The 19,769-nt window shown below is 36.9% G+C and overlaps 1 protein-coding gene across 3 annotated transcripts in view; it reads left to right on the top strand.

Moving 5' to 3' along the window:
- BUB1B (BUB1 mitotic checkpoint serine/threonine kinase B) overlaps positions 1-19,769 on the top strand; it is a 55,217-nt gene that overhangs the window by 11,454 nt on the left and 23,994 nt on the right. For all 3 annotated transcript variants that reach the window (XM_036110677.2, XM_036110676.2, XM_036110675.2), the window contains exons 5-9: positions 2,102-2,298; positions 10,504-10,673; positions 12,361-12,575; positions 12,748-12,839; positions 18,777-19,006. In XM_036110677.2, coding sequence (XP_035966570.1) covers positions 2,102-2,298; positions 10,504-10,673; positions 12,361-12,575; positions 12,748-12,839; positions 18,777-19,006 — 904 coding nt within the window. The remainder of the gene's footprint in view (positions 1-2,101; positions 2,299-10,503; positions 10,674-12,360; positions 12,576-12,747; positions 12,840-18,776; positions 19,007-19,769) is intronic.

Here is a 19,769-nt window from a genome sequence, read left to right as displayed (position 1 = left end):
CAGAAAAATTTCTCCAGTCTAAGAGTTATTTTTGTAAGGGATAACTACAATCTAGCTAAGGAAAAAATTGTTTTTAGGAAATATCCAGGATTTTTAGTTAAAAGTGTAAAATTGTTTTAGTTGGCTTGTTAGAGGTTACCAAAAAGATTTGTTTAACTTTTGGATATATTAATCTAACCATGTGGTCCTTTTATTTATGTTATTTCTTAAGTAATCTCATTCAGACTCTAGAATAACCTGATATTTATTGGCTGTTTCATGCTGAACCAGAGCTATTTAGAAAGCCATTAACAAGTGCAGTCAATGTTAACCTTTATTTATGTAGTAACAGATATCAAGGACTGGATCTGATACTGATAACATATTCAGAATTAGAACTTTGCTTGAATTGCCATCACATATGGGAAAACATCACTCATTTGGATAAGTGAAAAACTCTATTTACTGAATTACTACAGAATTAAACTATAAAATACTAATTGTTTTGTCGAAGATGTAAGTGGAGCATTTCATTTATTCAATTTTCTACCAGACCCTGGCTAGGGATTCGGATATAGTGGATAGTAATGTTTTGTGCCTTTGTGGAGCTTACTTTATTGGAAAAGACAGATGTTAAGCATTTAATTGTCACAAAAGAGAAAGCAGGAAAGTATTGAGTTGCATAGGAGGGAATACATACAAGGAGGACTTAACCTAGGCTAGACAATCAGGAACAGATAGAGATGAGAGAAAATATATCTAGTAAATAAACAGGAGAAAATGTTAGCCTCCTTAGTAGTATAAGAACTCCTAATTAGAACACTGAAATGCAATTTTTATATGAAATTAGAAACTTAAAAATAGGTATTTTCTGTGAAATTAGTATTTGGAAATAACTACTAGCATTTTAAATTTGTACAAACCCTCTTAGAAAGCAAGTTGTTACTTTTTAGGGTGCCTGGGTGGCTCAGTTGGTTAGGCGGCTGCCTTCGGCTCAGGTCATGATCCTGGAGTCCTGGGATCAAGTCCCACATCGGGCTCCCTGCTCCTCAGGGAGTCTGCTTCCCCCTCTGCTGCTCCCCCTGCTCCCCCTGCTCGTGCTCTCTCTCTCTCTCTCTCTGTCAAATAAATAAATAGATAAAAATCTTTAAAAAAAAAAAAAGCAATTTGTTACTTTTTAACATAGTTCTAGTTCTGGAAATTTATCTTAAGGCAGTAATATGAACATGAAGGGTTGTGTGCATGACGATATTTGTTATAGAATTATATGTAATTGGGCAAAGTAGAAGCTGTATATCCAAAAAATAGGGGAGTGGCTAAATGATGGAAGATTATTGGATGGAACATTATTTATCTAAAAATAATAAAGAATAAGCAGCAGCATGGAAAAATGAACAATGGATGGTTCGATGGACAGTTAAGTAGAATAAAAGCAAATTTTCTTATGATTAAAACTTTATAAAATGATAAAAACCCTTTTATGCTGTATAAAATGATATATGTTCTTTTTTTCCTCGAGGAAAAAATATATATCAAACTGTTAATAATGTGGGATTTTTATTGACTCATTACCCTATCTTCTTACTACTAGAATTATCTACATTTTATCTGGTCTTATAAGATCCTTCTAAAATACAGATTTGACCATGTCATTCCTTTGCTTATAGCTCTCCCACCCCAACACACATGCATTCACTATCAGGTAGGTTTAAAATTAATTATCTTGACATTTAAGACCTGTCACACCCTTTTTTCCAAGCTCATGTCTTGTCTGCATCTCTATAAACTTTTAGTTTCTGTCTTTGCTTATACCATTTTCTCTGTGTAGAATGCCTTCCTTTCCCATTCTCCACCAGATGTAAGTCTGTTCCTCCCTCAAGGCCACACTCAAAAATGTCATACCTTCTTGAAGTCTTTCCGTCTCATCCCTTTTTCTTACAAATTAATCTCTTTTGTCTACTTTTTAACTCTTCCAGTATAGTCCTTATAACATTGTATTATAATAGATAAATATTTTTTCAATGCAGAAACTACATATAGTAACTCCAGTGATTACTTGGCACATAAAAGACAGTAAGTGAATAGAAATTGGTTAACTGTTAATGCTTTTAATTTGTTACAGGGACGTTTATGCAATGAGCCTTTGGATATGTACAGTTATTTACACAGCCAAGGGATCGGTGTTTCACTTGCTCAGTTCTATATCTCATGGGCTGAAGAATATGAAGCTAGAGAAAACTTTAAGAAAGCAGATAACATATTTCAGGAAGGGATTCAACAGAAGGCCGAACCACTGGAACGACTGCAGTCACAGCACCGGTAAACTTCTCGAGCTTGTCTTCACTCTTTAAAACTAATAGATAAAAATAGTTGGTTTTGCATCTGAATAAAATGCTCTCATGGATTGGCAAATTTACTTAGTTACTATTTAATTTTTTAAAAGACCAATTTTTATTTAACATTTAGTAAAATCTACTCTTTGGTGTACAATTCTGTAAGTTTTCACAAATGAATAGAGACATGTAACCATTACCATGATCAAATTTCATCACTCCATAGAATTTCCTTATGCTCTCTCCCTTCGTAGTTTAACACTTACTCTCATTCCCAAACCCTGGCAACCACTGATCTAGTCTCTAGCCCTGTAGTTTTGCCTTTTCCATGATATCACATAAATGGCATCATACAATGTAGCCTTTTGAGTCTGACTACTTTCATTTAGCATAATGCATTTCAGTTGTTAAATTGGTTCTACTTTAAAGATGGATTTTATATGTATATTCTGAATACAAGTCTTTTGTCAGGTATGTGACTCGTAAATCTTCTCCCAGTTTAACTGTGACTGTTTGTTCTCTTAGCAGTGTGTTTTATAGAACAAAATTTTTAATTTTGAAGAAGTCTAACTTACTTATTTTTTGTGTGAATCATGCTCTTGGTATATCTGAGAACTCTGTTTAGCGAAAGATTGCAAACATTTTGTTCTCATCTTGAAATTTTTAAAAAAAATTTTTGAGTATAGTTGATACACAACTGTTGCATTAGCTTCAGGTGTATAACATAGTGATTCTACAAGTTGATACATTATGCTGTACTCATTGCAAGTATAGCTATTATCTGTCACCATACAAAGCCCTTACAATATCACTGACTATATTTCTTATGCTGTACCTTTTATTCCCATGACTTACTCATTCTATAACTGGAAGCCTGTGTCTCCCTCTCCTTTTCGCTCATTTTGCCCAGCCCACGCGTCCCCGTCCCCTCTGGCAACCATCAGTTTGTTCTCTGTATTTATAGGTCTTAGTCTGCTTTTTGTTTGTTTATTCCTTTTTTTTTTCTTTTAGATTCCACATGAGTGAAATCATATGGTATTTTTCTTTCTCAGTCTGACTTATTTCACTTAGCATAATGTGCTGTAGGTACATCATGTTGTCACCAGTGGCACCATCTCAAGCTTTTTTATGGCTCCCTAATATTCCATTATATATACATATCTTCCTTATCTATTTGACTATTGATAGACACTTAGGTTGCTTCTATATCTTAGCTATTGTAAATACTGCAATAAACATAGGTGTGCATATATCTTTTTGAATTAGTGGTTTTGTTTTCTTTGGGTAAATACCCAGTAGTAGAATTATTGTATTATATGGTATTTCTATGTTTAATTTTTTCTTAAAGATTTATTTATTTATTTTAGAGAGAGAGAGCACACTAGTAGGGGTAGGGGCAGAGGTAGAGAAATCTTCACTCCCCCCTGAGGGCGGAGCCCGACATGGGCTTAATCCCCTGACCTGTGAGATCATGACCTGAAACCAAGAGCTGGACGCCCAACAGATTGAACCACCCAGGCGCCTCAGTCTTGAAGTTTTTATAGTTTTATTTTTTATATTTAGCTCTCTGATCCATTTTGAGTTAATTTTTGTAGAAAGTATTGATCAAAAAAAAAAAAAGTATTGATCAAGGTTCTTTTTTTTTGCATACGAACCCCCATTTGTTCTTGTACCACTTGTTGAAAAGATTTTCTCCATTGAATTGACTTTGCACCTTTGTCAAAAATCATATTTGACATAAAAAAAAAAGTATTTGTGTAGGTTTATTTCTGTTATTCTGTTCTTTTGATCTGTGTATCTGTTAATTAGCGTACCATGGTATGTAGGTTGCTGTACCTTTATAGTAAGTCTAGAAATCGGGTAAATATGAGACCTCCACCTTCGTTCTTCTTTTTAGCCCTTCTGGTTCTTTGACTTTCTGTATAAGTGTTAGAATTAGCTTCCAGAAATTGGATAGCCACATGCAGAAGAATGAAACTGGACCATTTCCTTACACCACACACAAAAATAGACTCCAAATGGTTGAAAGACCTCAATGTGAGACAGGAGTCCATCAAAATCCTAAAGGAGAACACAGGCAGCAACCTCTTCGACCTCAGCCACAGCAACTTCTTCCTAGAAACATCACCAAAGGCAAGGGAAGGAAGGGCAAAAATGAACCATTGGGACTTCATCAAGATAAAAAGCTTTTGCAAAGCAAAGGCAACAGTCAACAAAACCAAAATACAACCGACAGAATGGGAGAAGATATTTGCAAATGACAAATCAGATAAAGGGCTAGTATCCAAAATCTATAAAGAACTTATCAAACTCAACACCCAAAGAACAAAGAATCCAATCAAGAAATGGGCAGAAGACATGAACAGACATTTTTCCAAAGAAGACATCCAAATGGCCAACAGACACATGAAAAAGTGCTCAATATCGCTTGGCATCAGGGAAATCCAAATCAAAACCTCAATGAGATACCACCTCACACCAGTCAGAATGGCTAAAATTAACAAGTCAGGAGACGACAGATGTTGGCGGGGATGCGGAGAAAGGGGAACCCTCCTACACTGTTGGTGGGAATGCAAGCTGGTGCAGCCACTCTGGAAAACAGTATGGAGGTTCCTCAAAAAGTTGAAAATAGAGCTACCATAACATCCAGCAATTGCACTACTGGTTATTTACCCCAAAGATACAAAAGTAGGGATCCGAAAGGGTACGTGCACCCCGATGTTTATAGCAGCAATGTCCACAATAGCCAAACTGTGGAAAGAGCCAAGATGTCCATCGACAGATGAATGAACAAAGAAGATGTGGTATATATATACAATGGAATATTATGCAGCCATCCAAAGGAATGAGATCTTGCCATTTGCAACGACGTGGATGGAACTGGAGGGTATTATGCTGAGCGAAATAAGTCAAACAGAGAAAGACATGTATCATATGACCTCACTGATATGAGGAATTCTTAATCTCAGGAAACAAACTGAGGGTTGCTGGAGTGGGGGGTGGGGTGGGAGGGATGGGCTGCCTGGGTGATAGACACTGGGGAGGGTGGAGGGTATGTGCTCTGGTAAGCACTATGAATTGTGCAAGACTGTTGAATCTCAGATCTGTACCTCTGAAACAAATAATGCAATATATGTTAAGAAAAAAAAAAAGAAGAAGAAGATAGCAGGAGGGGAAGAATGAAGGGGGGGAAATTGGAGGGGTAGACGAACCATGAGAGACGATGGACTCTGAAAAACAAACTGAGGGTTCTAGAGGAGAGGGGGGTGGGAGGATGGGTTAGCCTGGTGATGGGTATTGAGGAGGGCACGTTCTGCATGGAGCACTGGGTGTTATGCACAAACAATGAATCATGAAACACTACATCTAAAACTAATGATGTAATGTATGGGGATTAACATAACAATAAAAAAATTAAAAAAAAAAGAATTAGCTTCCAGGATTTTGACTAGTATTTTGCATAAACTTGGTATATTTCTCCATTTATTTAGATCTTTGATTTCTTTGAGTAAGCTTTGGTAGTATTTGTCTTTTGAGGAATTGACTCATTTCATCTATGAGGTTATGAGCATAGAGTTGTTTATAGTATTTATTTTCCTATTGATGTTTGTAGGTTATATAGTGATCTCCCCTCTTTCATTCCTGATATTGGTAATTTGTGTCTTCTCTTTTTTCCCTCAGTCTGGCTAGAAGTTTATCGATTTTATTGATCTTTTTAGAGAACCAGCTTTTGGTTTCATTGCTTTTTCTTGATTGATTTTTTCTTCTTATTTTTATTAATTTCTGCTTTTTATTATTTCCTTCTTTGTGCTTGCTTTGAGTTTAACTTGCTCTTTTATTGGTTTAAGATGATAGCCTATTTCACTAATTCTAGATCTTCTTATCTAATATAAAACTTTCTTTCTAAACACTGCTTTAGCTATCTTCCACAAATTCTGACATAATACTGTATTTTTCATTTTCATTCAGAACAACATTTTTTAATTTCCCATATGTTCTCCCTTTGACTCATGGATTATTTAGAAGTATATTAATTTAATTGGGAAATGTTTAGAGATTTTTCAGATGTCTCTCTGTTACTGATTTCTAGTTTAATTCCATTATGGTCAAAGAACATAATTTGTATGGTTTCAGTTTTTTTTAATTTATTAAGTTTTGTTTTATGGCCCAGAATATGGTCTGTCATTGGTGAATATTCCATGGACACTTGAAAAATATGTGTTTTCTGCTGTTTAGGGGTGGAATGTTTTTTATATGTTACGTAGGTCAAGTTGATAGGTAGTCTGTTCTGGTCTTCTGTTTCCTTGCTGATTTTCTATCTACTTGTTCTATCAGTTACTGAGAGAGGAATTTTGAAGTCCCTTTTATTATGAATTTGTCTATTTTTCCCTAAGTCCCATTAGTTTTGCTTTATATATTTTGAAGTTCTGAAGCATACACATTTAGAATTGACCCCTTTGTCATTATATAATGTCTCTCTTTATCCCTGGTCATACACATTCTGAAGTCTCCTTGGTCTGCTGCTAGTGCAGCCACTCTGGCGTCCTTTTGTTTATATGCTATATCTTTTTCCTTCCCTTTTTTTTTTTTTTAACAGTTTTAGAGTTGTGTGACCATCACCACTATCTAATTTTAGAACATATTTAACACCCCAAAATGAACCCCATACTCATTAGCACTCACTCCCCATTCCTTCTCACCCACTTCCAGGCAACCAGTTATCTGCTTTCTCTCCCTAGATTTGCCTATTCTGGGCTTTGCACATAGATGGAATCCTGTGTTATGTGGTCTGTTGTGACTGGCTTCTTTCACTTAGCATACTGTTTGGAAGGGTCATCATAGTATATTCATCACTGATGAACATAGTTGTGTCATATATTAGTATTTCATTCCTTTCTATTGCTCAGTAATAACCCATTCAGTGACTATGCCACATTTTGCTTATCCATTCATCAAATAATGAACATTTAGGTTGTTTCCATTTTTTGGCTCTTGTGAAATAATACTGCTGCAAACATTCATGATGCAGGCTTTTGTATGGATTTTCTTTCACTCTTATTCCATGTCTTCATATTTAAAGTGGGTTTTTTATCACAGCAAATAGTTGGGTCTTGTTTTTTCCTCAGCTCTCACAATATCTTTTTAAATGGTGTATTTAGAACATTTACTTTAATTATTAATTTTATTGGATTTAGATCTATTATTTTCTTATTTGTTCTCAATTTGTTCTCTATCTTTTGTTCCTCTTTTGCCTCTTTCCTGCCTTCTTTTGGATTGTCTGAATATTTTTTAATATTTCATTTTAATTTATTTTATTGGCTTTTTTTTGTCTGTTACTGTTTTTTTTAGTGGTTGTCTAGGGTATATTATAAACAGACCTGACCTTTCATGGTCTACTTAGGGTTGATATTTTACCACTTCAAGTAAAAAAATAAAGAAGCTTTATAACCATATAGGTCCCTTGATCTTCCCTACTTTTTTGGTATACTTGTCATATGTATTACATCTACATACATTGAAAACCCCACCAGACAATGTTATAATTTTTGTTTTCAACAGCCTTACATATTTAAAGAACTTTGGAGGAAAATGGTCTTTTGTATTTATCATTTTTGTTCTTCCTTCATTCCTGAAGTCCCAAGTTCTCCTCTACTATAATTTCCCTTTAGCCTGAAGAGGTTTGTTTAGCCATTCATTTAGAGTGAGCCTATGGCTAATAAATTCCCTTAGTTTTTCTTCATCTGAGAATGATTTCATTTCATCCTCATTCCTGAAGGATATTTTCACTGGATGTAGAATTCTGGGTCAACAGTTCTTTTCTTTTTTCTCTTTTTAAATTTAATTTATTTATTTGAGAGAGAGAGAGAGCATGAGCAGTGGGGAGGGGCAGAGGGCAAGGGAGAAGAGCAGACTCCCCGCTGAGCAGAGAGCCGGAAGCGGGGCTCCATCCCAGGACCCTGGGATCATGACCTGAGATGAAGGCAGACGCTTAATGACTGAGCCACCCAGACACCCCTCAATAGTTCTTTAATTTCGATGCTTTAAAGATTTTGTTGCACTGTCTTCTGGACTCCATGATTTCTGATGAGAATGGTTCCTTCTCTATATGTAATATGTTGATTTTCTCTGGGTGCATTTAAGATTTTTCTCTTTTCTTTTTTTAAGATGTTATTTATTTGACAGAGAAAAAGAGCGTGCGCACAAGCCAGGGGTGGGGGTTGTAGAGGGAGAAGCAGACTTCCCGCTGAGCAGGGAGCCTGATGCGGGACTTGATCCCAGGACCCTGGGATCATGACCTGAGCCGAAGGTAGACGCTTTTTTGTTTTTTTTAAGATTTTATTTATTTATTTGACAGAGAGAGAGAGAAAGTGAGAGAGCACAAGCAAGGGGAGAGGGAGAAGCAGGCTTCCCGCTGAGCAAGGAGCCCAATGCAAGACTCGATCCCAGGATCATGACCTGAGCTGAGGCAGATGCTTAACCGACTGAGCCACCCAGGCGCCCCTGTTTTTGTTTTTAATTTTTTAACCTTTCTTTTTTCTGTTCTTCAGAATGGCTAATTTTTGTTGATTGGTCCTCAAGTTCATTTACTCTTTCCTTAGCCATCTCCATTCTGATATTGAGTTCATCCAGTGAATTTTTTATTTCAGATAATGTGTTTTTCAGGTCTAAATTTTCCATTCGATTCTTTTTTATAGTGTTTGTGTCTCTGCTGAGAACTTCTGTCTTTCTATTTATTTCAGATATTTTTACCTTTATCTCTCAGAACGTCGTTATAATAGCTGCTTTTAAATTTCTGTCTGGAAATTCCCAACACCTAGGTCATCTTGATTTTGATTGATTGCCTTTTTCTTTGAGAATTGATCACATTTTCCTGGTTCTTTGTCTGTCAGGTCATTTTGGATTATATCCTGGACATTTATCCTGTTACTATGTTATTAGACTCTGAGTCCTATTGGTTGATATTCTCTGGGGAATGTTGATATTTTTGTCTTAGTAGGCAACCAACCCTCAGATATCACAAGTTCTTTCTCTGATGGATAGTGGTTACATTGACAGTTCAATTTTCAAGACATTTGGGTCTATCCCACATGTAGGCTGCTCAGGGGTTAGTCTAGGACTTGGGCAATGGTTTATATCATAGTTCAGTTCTCAAAGCCTTTTTTGTGCTACTTTGGGCCTGCCTTCTGCATGCATAGCTCAGGAGTGAGTCCAGGGCTTGTGCCAATTCATGTAGAGAATTAGGAGATCCCCTTCTTCAGCTCGTCCTCTCTAGTATCTCTCCCACATTTGTTGGCCCACAGAGTCCCCTTTTCCCAGTACTCTGGACAGAAAGATGAGGTTTTAGCTTCCCACACCATCGTTGCAACAATTTTAAACCACAAGAGAAAAGAGAAGAAGAAAAAAAAAAAAACAGGAAACAACCCTGTGTGGTTTGTTTCTTCAAGTTTGACTCCTCTCTACAGTCCACTTGCTTTTGTTTACTTTTCAGAGGCCTCAGTTGCTTTTTTTGTATTTTGTTTAGAGTTTTTAATTCTACCCAGTGAGAGAGAGGCTATCACGGGCTTATTCCGTCTTGGCCAGCACTTGCAGTTTATTCTGATTTTTTACCCTTTTGATAATACGTAAAGCTTTGACAGCAGCACGGGAAGTTAAATCTTCAAACTTCTGCCAGCTGTGCTAAAGTAAAATGACATGTGGGATACAACTTCATTTCATATGGTTTGGGAAAAAATGGTATGGAGCTGAGCAATGTGCCTAGAGAGAGCAAGAGACATAGACAGTGATAAAAGAGATGTGGCAAGACATTGACAGTTGTGAATCTAGGTGAAGAGTATATGGGTGCTCATTTACTCTTCCAACTATTTTGTAAGTTTAAAAAGTTGATGGGAAACTCCGGCCTTAATAAATTCTTTAATCTTAGTCACCCTGATCTGATCCTCAGATCAGCCTAATGGTGCTCTTCAGAGTATGCTAATTGGTCGAACGTGGACATTTAAAGGGGAAGTTAAATCATCCTATTCCAAACTTTCTCTGATTTCAAGGTAGCTTTCTTTATTCCTGAGAGAATAAACACTTTCTTTGGGCTGTTTCTCTATATTCCTTCTCCCTTGTTTAATAAATTAGAAATTTTGATTCTGGTGAGTAGTGTTCATCTCCCCCAAAAGTTAATTGTCCATTCTCTTACTTTTAGCCAATTCCAGGCTCGAGTGTCTCGGCAAACTGTTTTGGCACTTGAGAAAGAAGAGGAGGAGGAAGTTTTTGGATCTTCTGTACCACAACGAAGCACACTGGCTGAACTAAAAAGCAAAGGAAAAAAGACAGCAAGAGCTCCAATCAGCCGTGTAGGAGGTGCTCTTAAGGGTAAGTTTGTTAAGTGTTATTATGGGAAGCTCTTAGTCTCGGGTGGTAGGCAAATTATGTAAAGAGATAATGTATAAATATATATGTGGACGCTGTCCTAGTTTTCTGAATACTAGGTGGCAAAAAGAAGGAAGTCTTCAGAGAGCTGAGATTACAGTATGCAGTAAAAGCAAAACATGTCAGCAATTTTGTGTCTTAATTAAGAAAAACCTAATATATAGGAAGCATCAAGAGTTTCTGAGTTTGAATTGTTAGTCGAAAGAAGAATGCAATAATATAGCCAGTATTGTCAGAGTGAAGCTTATATGTATCAGAGCCTCAGAGAATGTATTAACATGCTTCAGGTTTGGGGGGCCAGAAATTGGACTCTCTTTGTATACCTAAAGATGATCACTAATAAGCTTTCTTTCTTTCTTTCTTTCTTTTTTTTTTTTAATTAACTATGTTTAGGGAAGTTTTAGATTCACAGCAAAATTGAGTAGAAAGTACAGAGAGCAGTAAGCTTTTACTAACTACATTTATAGCAGTTAGACAGATAAACCAGAATTTAAAAAACTCTCTTATTCCTTTTACGGTATCAACTTACCAGTATTCAAAATATTACTTGTAGATCCTAGAATTAGGGTATAGGGAGTATATAGACCTAAAGAATATTTCATCCAGGGGTGCCTGGGTGGCTCAGTCTAAGCGTCTGCCTTCAGCTCAGGTCATGATCCCAGGGTCCTGGGATCGAGCCCCGCATCAGGCTCCCTGCTCAGCGGGAAGCCTGCTTCTCCCTCTCCCACTACCCCCTGCTTGTGTTCCTCTCTTGCTGTGTCTCTCTGTGTCAAATAAATAAATAAAATCTTTAAAAAAAAAAAAAAGAGTATTTTATCCAGATCATAATGAAGCTTGATTGTAATAAGGAGCCCCACAACAGAGAACACCCCTAATAAATGGGCTAATTTGTCTTCTCTAGATTCAGCACATTTCAGCTGATTTCCATTGAGAGAAAAATTTTAAATTGACAAATGAGGATTTAGGTTAGGGTAGTCTCTGAGAAAACTAGATAGTGTTAGAATGATGATTGAAGGAAGATGTAGAATTTTTTTTTTTAAGATTTTATTTATTTATTTGTCAGAGAGAGAGAGTGATCAGCTTCCTGCTGAGCAAGGAGCCCAATGTGGGACTCAAACCCAGGACCCTGGGATCATGACCTGAGCCGAAGGCAGACGTTTAACCATCTGAACCACCCAGGCATCCCAAGTTTTTTTTAACATATCTATAAATAAAAGACTGGAGGTGAGGGAAAGGAGGGAGAGTATAAGGAACAAACAGAATGGATTAAAAAGTTAATTTAAGGGACGCCTGGGTGGCTCAGTTGGTTAAGCCTCTGCCTTCAGCTCAGGTCATGATCCCAGGGTCCTGGGATCGAGTCCCACATCGGGCTCCTTGCTCAGCAAGGAGCCTGCTTCTCCCTCTGCCTGCCTCTGTCTCTCTCTCTCTGATAAATAAATAAAATCTTTAAAAAAAAAAAAAAGTTAATTTAATTCATGTAAAGTTTTAAAAAAATTGTTTAAAAAAATCTCTTTGTTTCTATGGTGGTAGAGGTAATCTCCTTGATTTTAGGAAGGATTAGGTATTCCTTATCTGGCATCTGAGTTGATAATTAAAGATTTTACATAAAATTTTAATATTTTTCTCCTAGCTCCAAACCAGAACAGAGGACTCCAAAATCCAGTTCCTCAACAGATGCAAAGTAATTCCAGAATTACTATTTTTGATGAAAATGCTGATGAGGCTTCTAGAGCAGAGTTGTCTAAGCCTACAGTTCAGCCATGGATAGCACCCCCTGTGTCCAGGGCCAAAGAGAACGAGCTGCAGCCAGGCCCTTGGAACACAGGCAGGCCTTTGGAATACCGGGTAAGGACTCTTAGATCCAGTGTACTTGCCAACATAACAAAAACTTCAGATTTAGAGTAGAGGAGTGTTTTTAGCATCTCTTTTGATTCCTCCTGAATGATTAGGACTGACCTGCATATACTTTGTCAGAATGTATAACTGTGGTAATTGTCATCTTCTTCTTCATCGCCAGCCTCATGGTGGTACAGCTTCTGTGACCACTATACCCTCTCTGCTTCCCAGTTTTACTCCATATGTTGAAGAAACTGCACAACAGCCAGTGATGTGAGTTTGATTTCCTGATATTTTGAGGTGGGAATTATTAAGAGTGAGCAGGAGCACCTATTCTGGTTCCCAAAAGCATTTCCTTCTTTGTGGGGATGAAAGTAACCAGACAAATTGTGTTTTTTAAATGTCTATATTCTTTAGAGTATGTTAGGGCCAAAAGACCATTTAGTAATATTCTTATTAAGGAATAAACTTCATAGGCTTATATTTACATTGTTTTAGTCAAAGATAATCACTTTGACTTAAGTGAGATGTTCTACCTTTGTTATTGACAGTAATTAGAAATTATGATAGTTTTTCCTTTTACCCTGCTCTTTCCTTCTGGATGTCTTTTTCTTTTTCTTCCTAACCCTTAGTATTTCTGTTATAAGAAAAAGAATGATAGGTGATACTTAGATCATCAGGCAGTGTGAGATCTACTCTAATACACACTGCAGAGCATATAATACTAGGGTCAGAGTCTGTGTCCCAGTGCAAGAGTTTTCTCATAACTAATCTATAACGCCTCATCACTATATGCTAGGTACTATAGGAATGCAAAAATAGATAAGATTTATAGCAAAAAATTCTGCCTGATATGAGTTCAACACAAGGGAGGATATTCTTTTTTTTTTTTTTTTTTAAGATTTATTTATTTATTTATTTGACAGAGATACAGCGAGAGAGGGAACACAAGCAGGGGGAGAGGGAGAGGGAGAAGCAGGCTTCCTGCTGAGCAGGGAGCCCAACACGGGGCTCGATCCCAGGACCCTGGGATCATGACCCGAGCCGAAGGCAGATGCCCAGTGACTGAGCCACCCAGGCACCCCAAAGGAGGATATTCTTAAGAAATTTCTATGAGGGGCACCTGGGTGGTACAGTTAGTTGGGTGTCTGACTCTTGGTTTTGGGTCAGGTTCTGATCTCAGGGTCTTGGGATCGTCTGAGGGAGACTGCTTGAGACTTTCCCCTGCTCCTCCCCACTGCACTTGCTCTCTCAAGCAGATGAATAAATCTTTTAAAAAAAGAAGAAAAGAAAAAAATCCTATGAGCCTTTACAAAGGATTACTGGAAGAAATTGATTGCACACATTTGTGGATATTTAATTTTTCGAATGTTTCAAATCACCTATAGATAGAATTATGGCAAAATAAATATGGTATAGGAAATGTTGAACTTTATTTTTATTTGAACTCTTCTTCATGGCTGTCTTATTTGACCTGTCTGCAACATTTTCTTTAGTTTGAGTTTTTCTTAATGGTATGTTCCAGGGGCTCTTTATAAATTATATATACATGTTATTATAGATTAAGCTAATCAGCTAAAATCTTTAATAGGAGTTGTGAATATTTCCCCCTAATTTGTCACTTGTTTTTGATATTGTTTAGCAGTAACCATTACAAATATATTTCTAATTCCTATATAGATTTAACAGTCTTTTTTATGGTTTCTGTGTCTCCATCATTCTTTGCTGGGATTACTGCAAGCTACCTAATCTTTCTACTTCTAGTGTTACTCATCCCATTCATTCTTTAGGCTGTGACAGGTCTGCATTGCAAATCTGATTGTTTCATTTTCCTGATCAGAATCCCTTGCTAGGTCCCCATAACCTTTGGGATGAACCCAAAACTCCTTAAGATTAATTATAAGACTGTTCTTGATTTGGCCTCTGCTAACATCTCCAGTTTCCTTGTTTGTTTGTTTTTTAAGATTTTATTTCTTTATTTGAGAGAGAGAAAGCAAGAGACAGAGCATGAGCATAGAGGGAAAGGCAGAGGGAGAGGGAGAAGCAGACTCCCCACTGAGCAGGGAGCCCGATGTGGGGCTCCGTCCCAGGACCCCAGGATCATGACCTGAGCTGAAGGCAGACGCTCAACTGACTGAGTCACCCAGGCGCCCCTTAACATCTCCAGTTTCCTCCCCTCATATAGTCAAACCAGACTGTTTGCAAGTTCCTGAACTTGTCTAGAGCAGCTACCCTTTGGACGTTTGGGTTGTTTTTACTTTTTGGCTAATTATGAATAATGCTTCTGTGAACATTTGTGTAAATGGTTTTTTTGTGGACATATGTTTTCATTTCCTATGAGTATATACCTCGGAAGGGAATTGCTGAGTCATATAGTAACTCCATGTTTAACATTTTCAGGAACTGTCAAACTGTTTTCCAAAGAGGTGGCACCATTTTCTGTTCCCAAATTGCCATAATGAATGAGGGCTCCAATTTCTCCACATCCTCACCAACACTTGTTATTATTCACTTTCTTTTGGTTTTGTTTTTTTGGTTATTGCCATCCTATTGGGTGTGAAGTGGTATCTCATTGTGGTTTTGATTTGCATTTTTCTAATGATTAATGATGTTGAACATCTTTTCATGGGCTTATTAGCCATTTGTATTTCTTTGGAGAAGTGCCTATTCAAATCCTTTGCCTATTTTTCAACTGGATTATTTGTCTTTTATTTTTTTTTTTATCGATTTTATTTGAGAGAGAGAGAGAGAGTGTGAGTGGGGGGGAGGGGCAGAGAGAGAGGGAGAAAATCCCAAGTGGACTCTACACTGATGTCTGAGCCTGATGCAGGGCTTGATCCCATGACCCTGAGATCATGCCCTGAGGTGAAATCAAGAGTTGGTCGCCCAACCCACTGAGCCACCCAGCTGCCCCTGTCTTTTTGAATTGTAAGAATTTATATATTCTGAGTATAAGTCCCTTAGCAGATACACGATTTGCAAATATTTTTTCCCATTCTGTCAGTTGTCTTTTCACTTTCTTTGTTTTTCTTTTCACTTTCTTGATGTTATTTTTTGAATCCCAAAAGGTTTAAAAATTTTGATGAAGTGTAATTTATTTTTTCTTTTGTTTCTTACATTTTTGGCGTTGTATTCAAGAAGGCTTTGCCTAACTCAAGGTCATGAAGATTTACTCCTGTGTTTTCTTCTGAAAGTTCTATAGTTCTAGCTCTTACATTTAGGTCTGTGATCCATTCTTAGCTAATGTTGGTGTGTGATATAAGGAAGGAGTCCTACTTCATTCTTCTGCATGTGGATATACAGTTGTTGCTTGAAAAAACTTCTTTCATCATTAGATGGTCTTGGTACTCTTCTTCTTCTTCCTTTTTTTTTTTTTTTTTTTTCAGAGAGGGGGTGGGGAGGGACAGAGGGAGAGAGAGAGAATCTCAAGCAGGCTCCACACCCAGTGCAGAGCCTGCTGCAGGGCTCAGTCTCACAACCCTGAGATCATGACCTGAGCCGAAATCAAGAGTCGTACGCTTAACTGACTGAGACGCCCAGGTGCCACAAATGGTCTTGGTACTCTTGTTGAAAATCAGCTGACCATAATGTATGGGTTTATTTTTGAGACTTTTCTATTCCATTGATGTACATGTGTCCTTATGCCATAGCCTTGATTACTGTGGATTTGTTGTAACTTCTGAAATCTAGAAGTTTGAGTCTCCCAACTTAGTTCTTTTTAAAGATTGTTTTGACCATTCTGGTCCCCTTGCAATTCCATCTGAATTTTAGGATTGTTTTGGTAATTTCTGCAAAATAACCGCTGGGATTGTGTTACAGATTGTGCTCTGAATTTGTTGATCAATGTAATGAATATTGCCATCTTAATACTATTGAATCTTCTGATCCATGGACATGAAATATCTTTTATTTATATCTTCTTTCATTTCTTACAACAGTGTTTCATAGTTTTCAGAATACAAGTTTTGCACTTTTTAAAAAAATGAATAGGTGTTATTTTTTGAGCTATTTTAGGTGTATAGAAAACTTGTACAGAAAGTACAGAGAGTTCCCATATACTTCCTCCTCCCCAACCCCATACACAGTTCTCCCTATTAATATCTTGCATCAGTGTGGTTCGTTTGTTGTAATTGATACATTATTAACCAATGTTCATAGTTTACATTAGGGTTCACTCCAATGTGTTTTACAGTTCTATGGGTTTTTCATGTGTCCATCATTACAGTGTCACATAAAATAGTTTCAGTGCCTTAAAACTTTCCTCTACTCCGCCTGTTCATTTATCCTTCCCTCAAATCCCTGGCAATCATTGATCTTTATATTGTCTTTACAATTCTGCCTTTTCCAGAAGTCCTATAGTTGGAAATAAACAGTATGGAAGCTTTTCAGACTGGCTTTTCTCAGTAATATGCATTTAAGGTTTCTTCATGTCTTTTTTTGTGGCTTAATAGCTCATTTATTTTTAGTACTGAATGATATTCCATTGTGTGGATGTTTATCCATTTATGGGAGGACATCTTGGTTGCTTCCAATTTTGGCAATTATGAATAAAGTTGCTATAAACCCTTGTGTGCAGGGTTTTATGTGGACATAAGTTTTCAACTCATATAGCTGGATTCTATCATAAGACTCAGTTTTGTAAGAAAGTGCCAAACTCTTCCAAAGTGGCTGTACCATTTTGCATTCATTCATATCTCCACATCCTTGGCAATACTTGGTGTTGTCAGTAGTTTAGATTTAAACCATTCTAATAGTTGTGTAGTGGTATCTCATTATTTTAATTGTAATTTCTTGATAACATATGATATTGAATATCTTTTATATGTTTATTTGCCTTCTGTATATCTTCTTTGGTGTCTGTCTATTCACACTTCTTTTTAAAAAATTTATTCTGAAGTACTTCATTCTTTTTGGTGCTTCTGTAAATAGTAATGTTTTCTTAATTTCCTTTTCCGTTCATTGCAAGTGTATAAAATACAGTTGATTTTCATATATTGATTTTATATACTACTTCTTTGGTGAACTCATTATTAGCCCTAGTAGTTTTTATAGATTCTTAGGATTTTCTATATATAAGATCATGTCATCTGCAAGTAGAGATCATTTTACTTCTTTTCCCACTTGGATGTCTTGTTTCTTTTTTTTTTTTCTGATTGCCCTGGCTAGAAATTCCAGGACAGTTTTGAATAGAAGTGGCAAGAATGGACATTCTTATCTTGTTCCTGATCTTAGAGGAGAAGCGTTCAGTCTTTTATCATTAAGTATGATGTTTGTGTGGGTTTTTTGTAGATGTCCTTTATCAGGTTGAACAAGTTGAGGAAGCGTTTTAGGTATGTAGATGTTTAGATCCTATCATTAAAGGTTCTGATTTAGTGATCTGGGGTAAGGACGAGATGTCTGGTTTTTTTTGTTTTGTTTTGTTTTTTAAGATTTTATTTATTTGTTTATTTAAAGAAAGCATGAGCAGGGGGAGAGGCAAAGGGAGAGGGGGAGAGAGAGAGAATCTCAAGCAGACTCCGCACGGAGCGCGGAGCCTAACGGGCTCCATCTCAGGACCCTTAGATCATGACCTGAGCCATAATCAAGAGTCGGATGCTTAACTGACTTAACCAGGTACCCCGGGACCAGATATCTTTTGTTGTAAAAAGGCACATATAAATAAAATAAAAGGTATATAAGTAATTCTGTCCATAGCCAGGATTGAGAATATCTGCCCTATTTTCATTGAAGTACTTCATGCTTCATTCTTTTCAAACCTGTATTATCACTTCCATTCTTCCCCCTCAGCTGAGAACCTTGAACTTGTCACATTGTCAATTCCCTAAATGTTGTATTCCTAACTCAAATTATTTTTGGTGATAAACAGTAGCAAATAGGCTATATTGCATAGGTTAATTTTCTTTCATACACTGGGTTTGATTAAGATATGATATTCAGATTTATTTTACCTATAAGGAATATAAGCTATCTGATGACCCTAACTTATGGCTAATTTCATTCTTCATCATAACAGAGTAGTACTCAGAACATAATTGTTGATAATCCATGTAAATTATTTTTTAGCCTCTTTTCTCAATCTTCTTTGTTTTTATTTTTTGAAATCAGTTATACATAGTCTTGCTACTGACATTGTCCCTGTGTTCTGTCAAAACAGGTAAGAAATAACTCATTTGACCTGTATGGTGAATAATAATTATTTTGCTTCTTTAGGACACCATGTAAAATTGAACCTAGTATAAACCACATTCTAAGCACAAGGAAACCTGGAAAGGAAGAAGGAGATCCCCTGCGAAGAGTTCAAAGCCATCAGCAAGAGTCTCAGGAAAAGAAAGAGAAGATGATGTATTGTAAGGAAAAGATTTATGCCGGAGTGGGGGAGTTCTCCTTTGAAGAGATCCGGGCTGAAGTTTTCCGGAAGAAATTAAAAGAGCGAAGGGAAGGTATGTATATTGATCTAGTTCACAGCAAAATTTCTTGGGAATTGTAATCTTCGTCACTGCCCATTATTTTCTCAAGCATTCCCTCTATTCCAGTGAAGCAGCTCTGATCATGGTCACCAGAAACCTCCTTTTCGCCAAATCCAGTGGCCGTTTATCAGTCTTGATCTTTTTTGATCTCTTGGCTTCATTTAACACAATTGATGAAATGCTTGTTTATGAAATGCTTCTCTTGGCTTTTTCCTTGGTGCATATTATCCCTCTCAGTTTCCTTCACTGCTATTCCTGAGGCCCAGGATAGAGTCTTGGAATATTCCAATCACAACTATCACTAGGTAATGGATTAAATACTCTTTACAAGCTGGGGACTCTCAAATTTATATCTCTATCCCTGACATTTCACCTGAACTCCAGACTCCTATTTAGTTACCTATATCTATTGGCTATTCCGACAGACATTTTAAACTCAACATAGCCAGAACAGAATTACTGATTTCTGCCAAAAACCACACCCCAACACATACCACAGGCTTACCCATTTCAGTAAAAGGGAACACCATGCACCCAGTTGGTTCAAGCCAAAAAACCCCATAAGTCATCTCTGATCCCTCTTTCTGTACCATTCTCCCACATCTAATGAATAAGCCTATCAACTGTACCACCAAAAAATTTCCCAGATCTTTCATTTATCACCATTCTCATTAATCCAAACTGCCATCTTTTAGGTAGACTACTGCAGCTAGACTTTCTGCAAACTTCAGTCTGG

The sequence above is a fragment of the Halichoerus grypus genome, chromosome 8 (genome assembly GCF_964656455.1).
Source record: "Halichoerus grypus chromosome 8, mHalGry1.hap1.1, whole genome shotgun sequence".
In the NCBI taxonomy this organism is placed as follows: Eukaryota; Metazoa; Chordata; class Mammalia; order Carnivora; family Phocidae; genus Halichoerus; species Halichoerus grypus.
The sequence above is the reverse complement of the archived record's forward strand: the minus strand, read 5'-3'. Positions and strand labels throughout refer to the sequence as shown.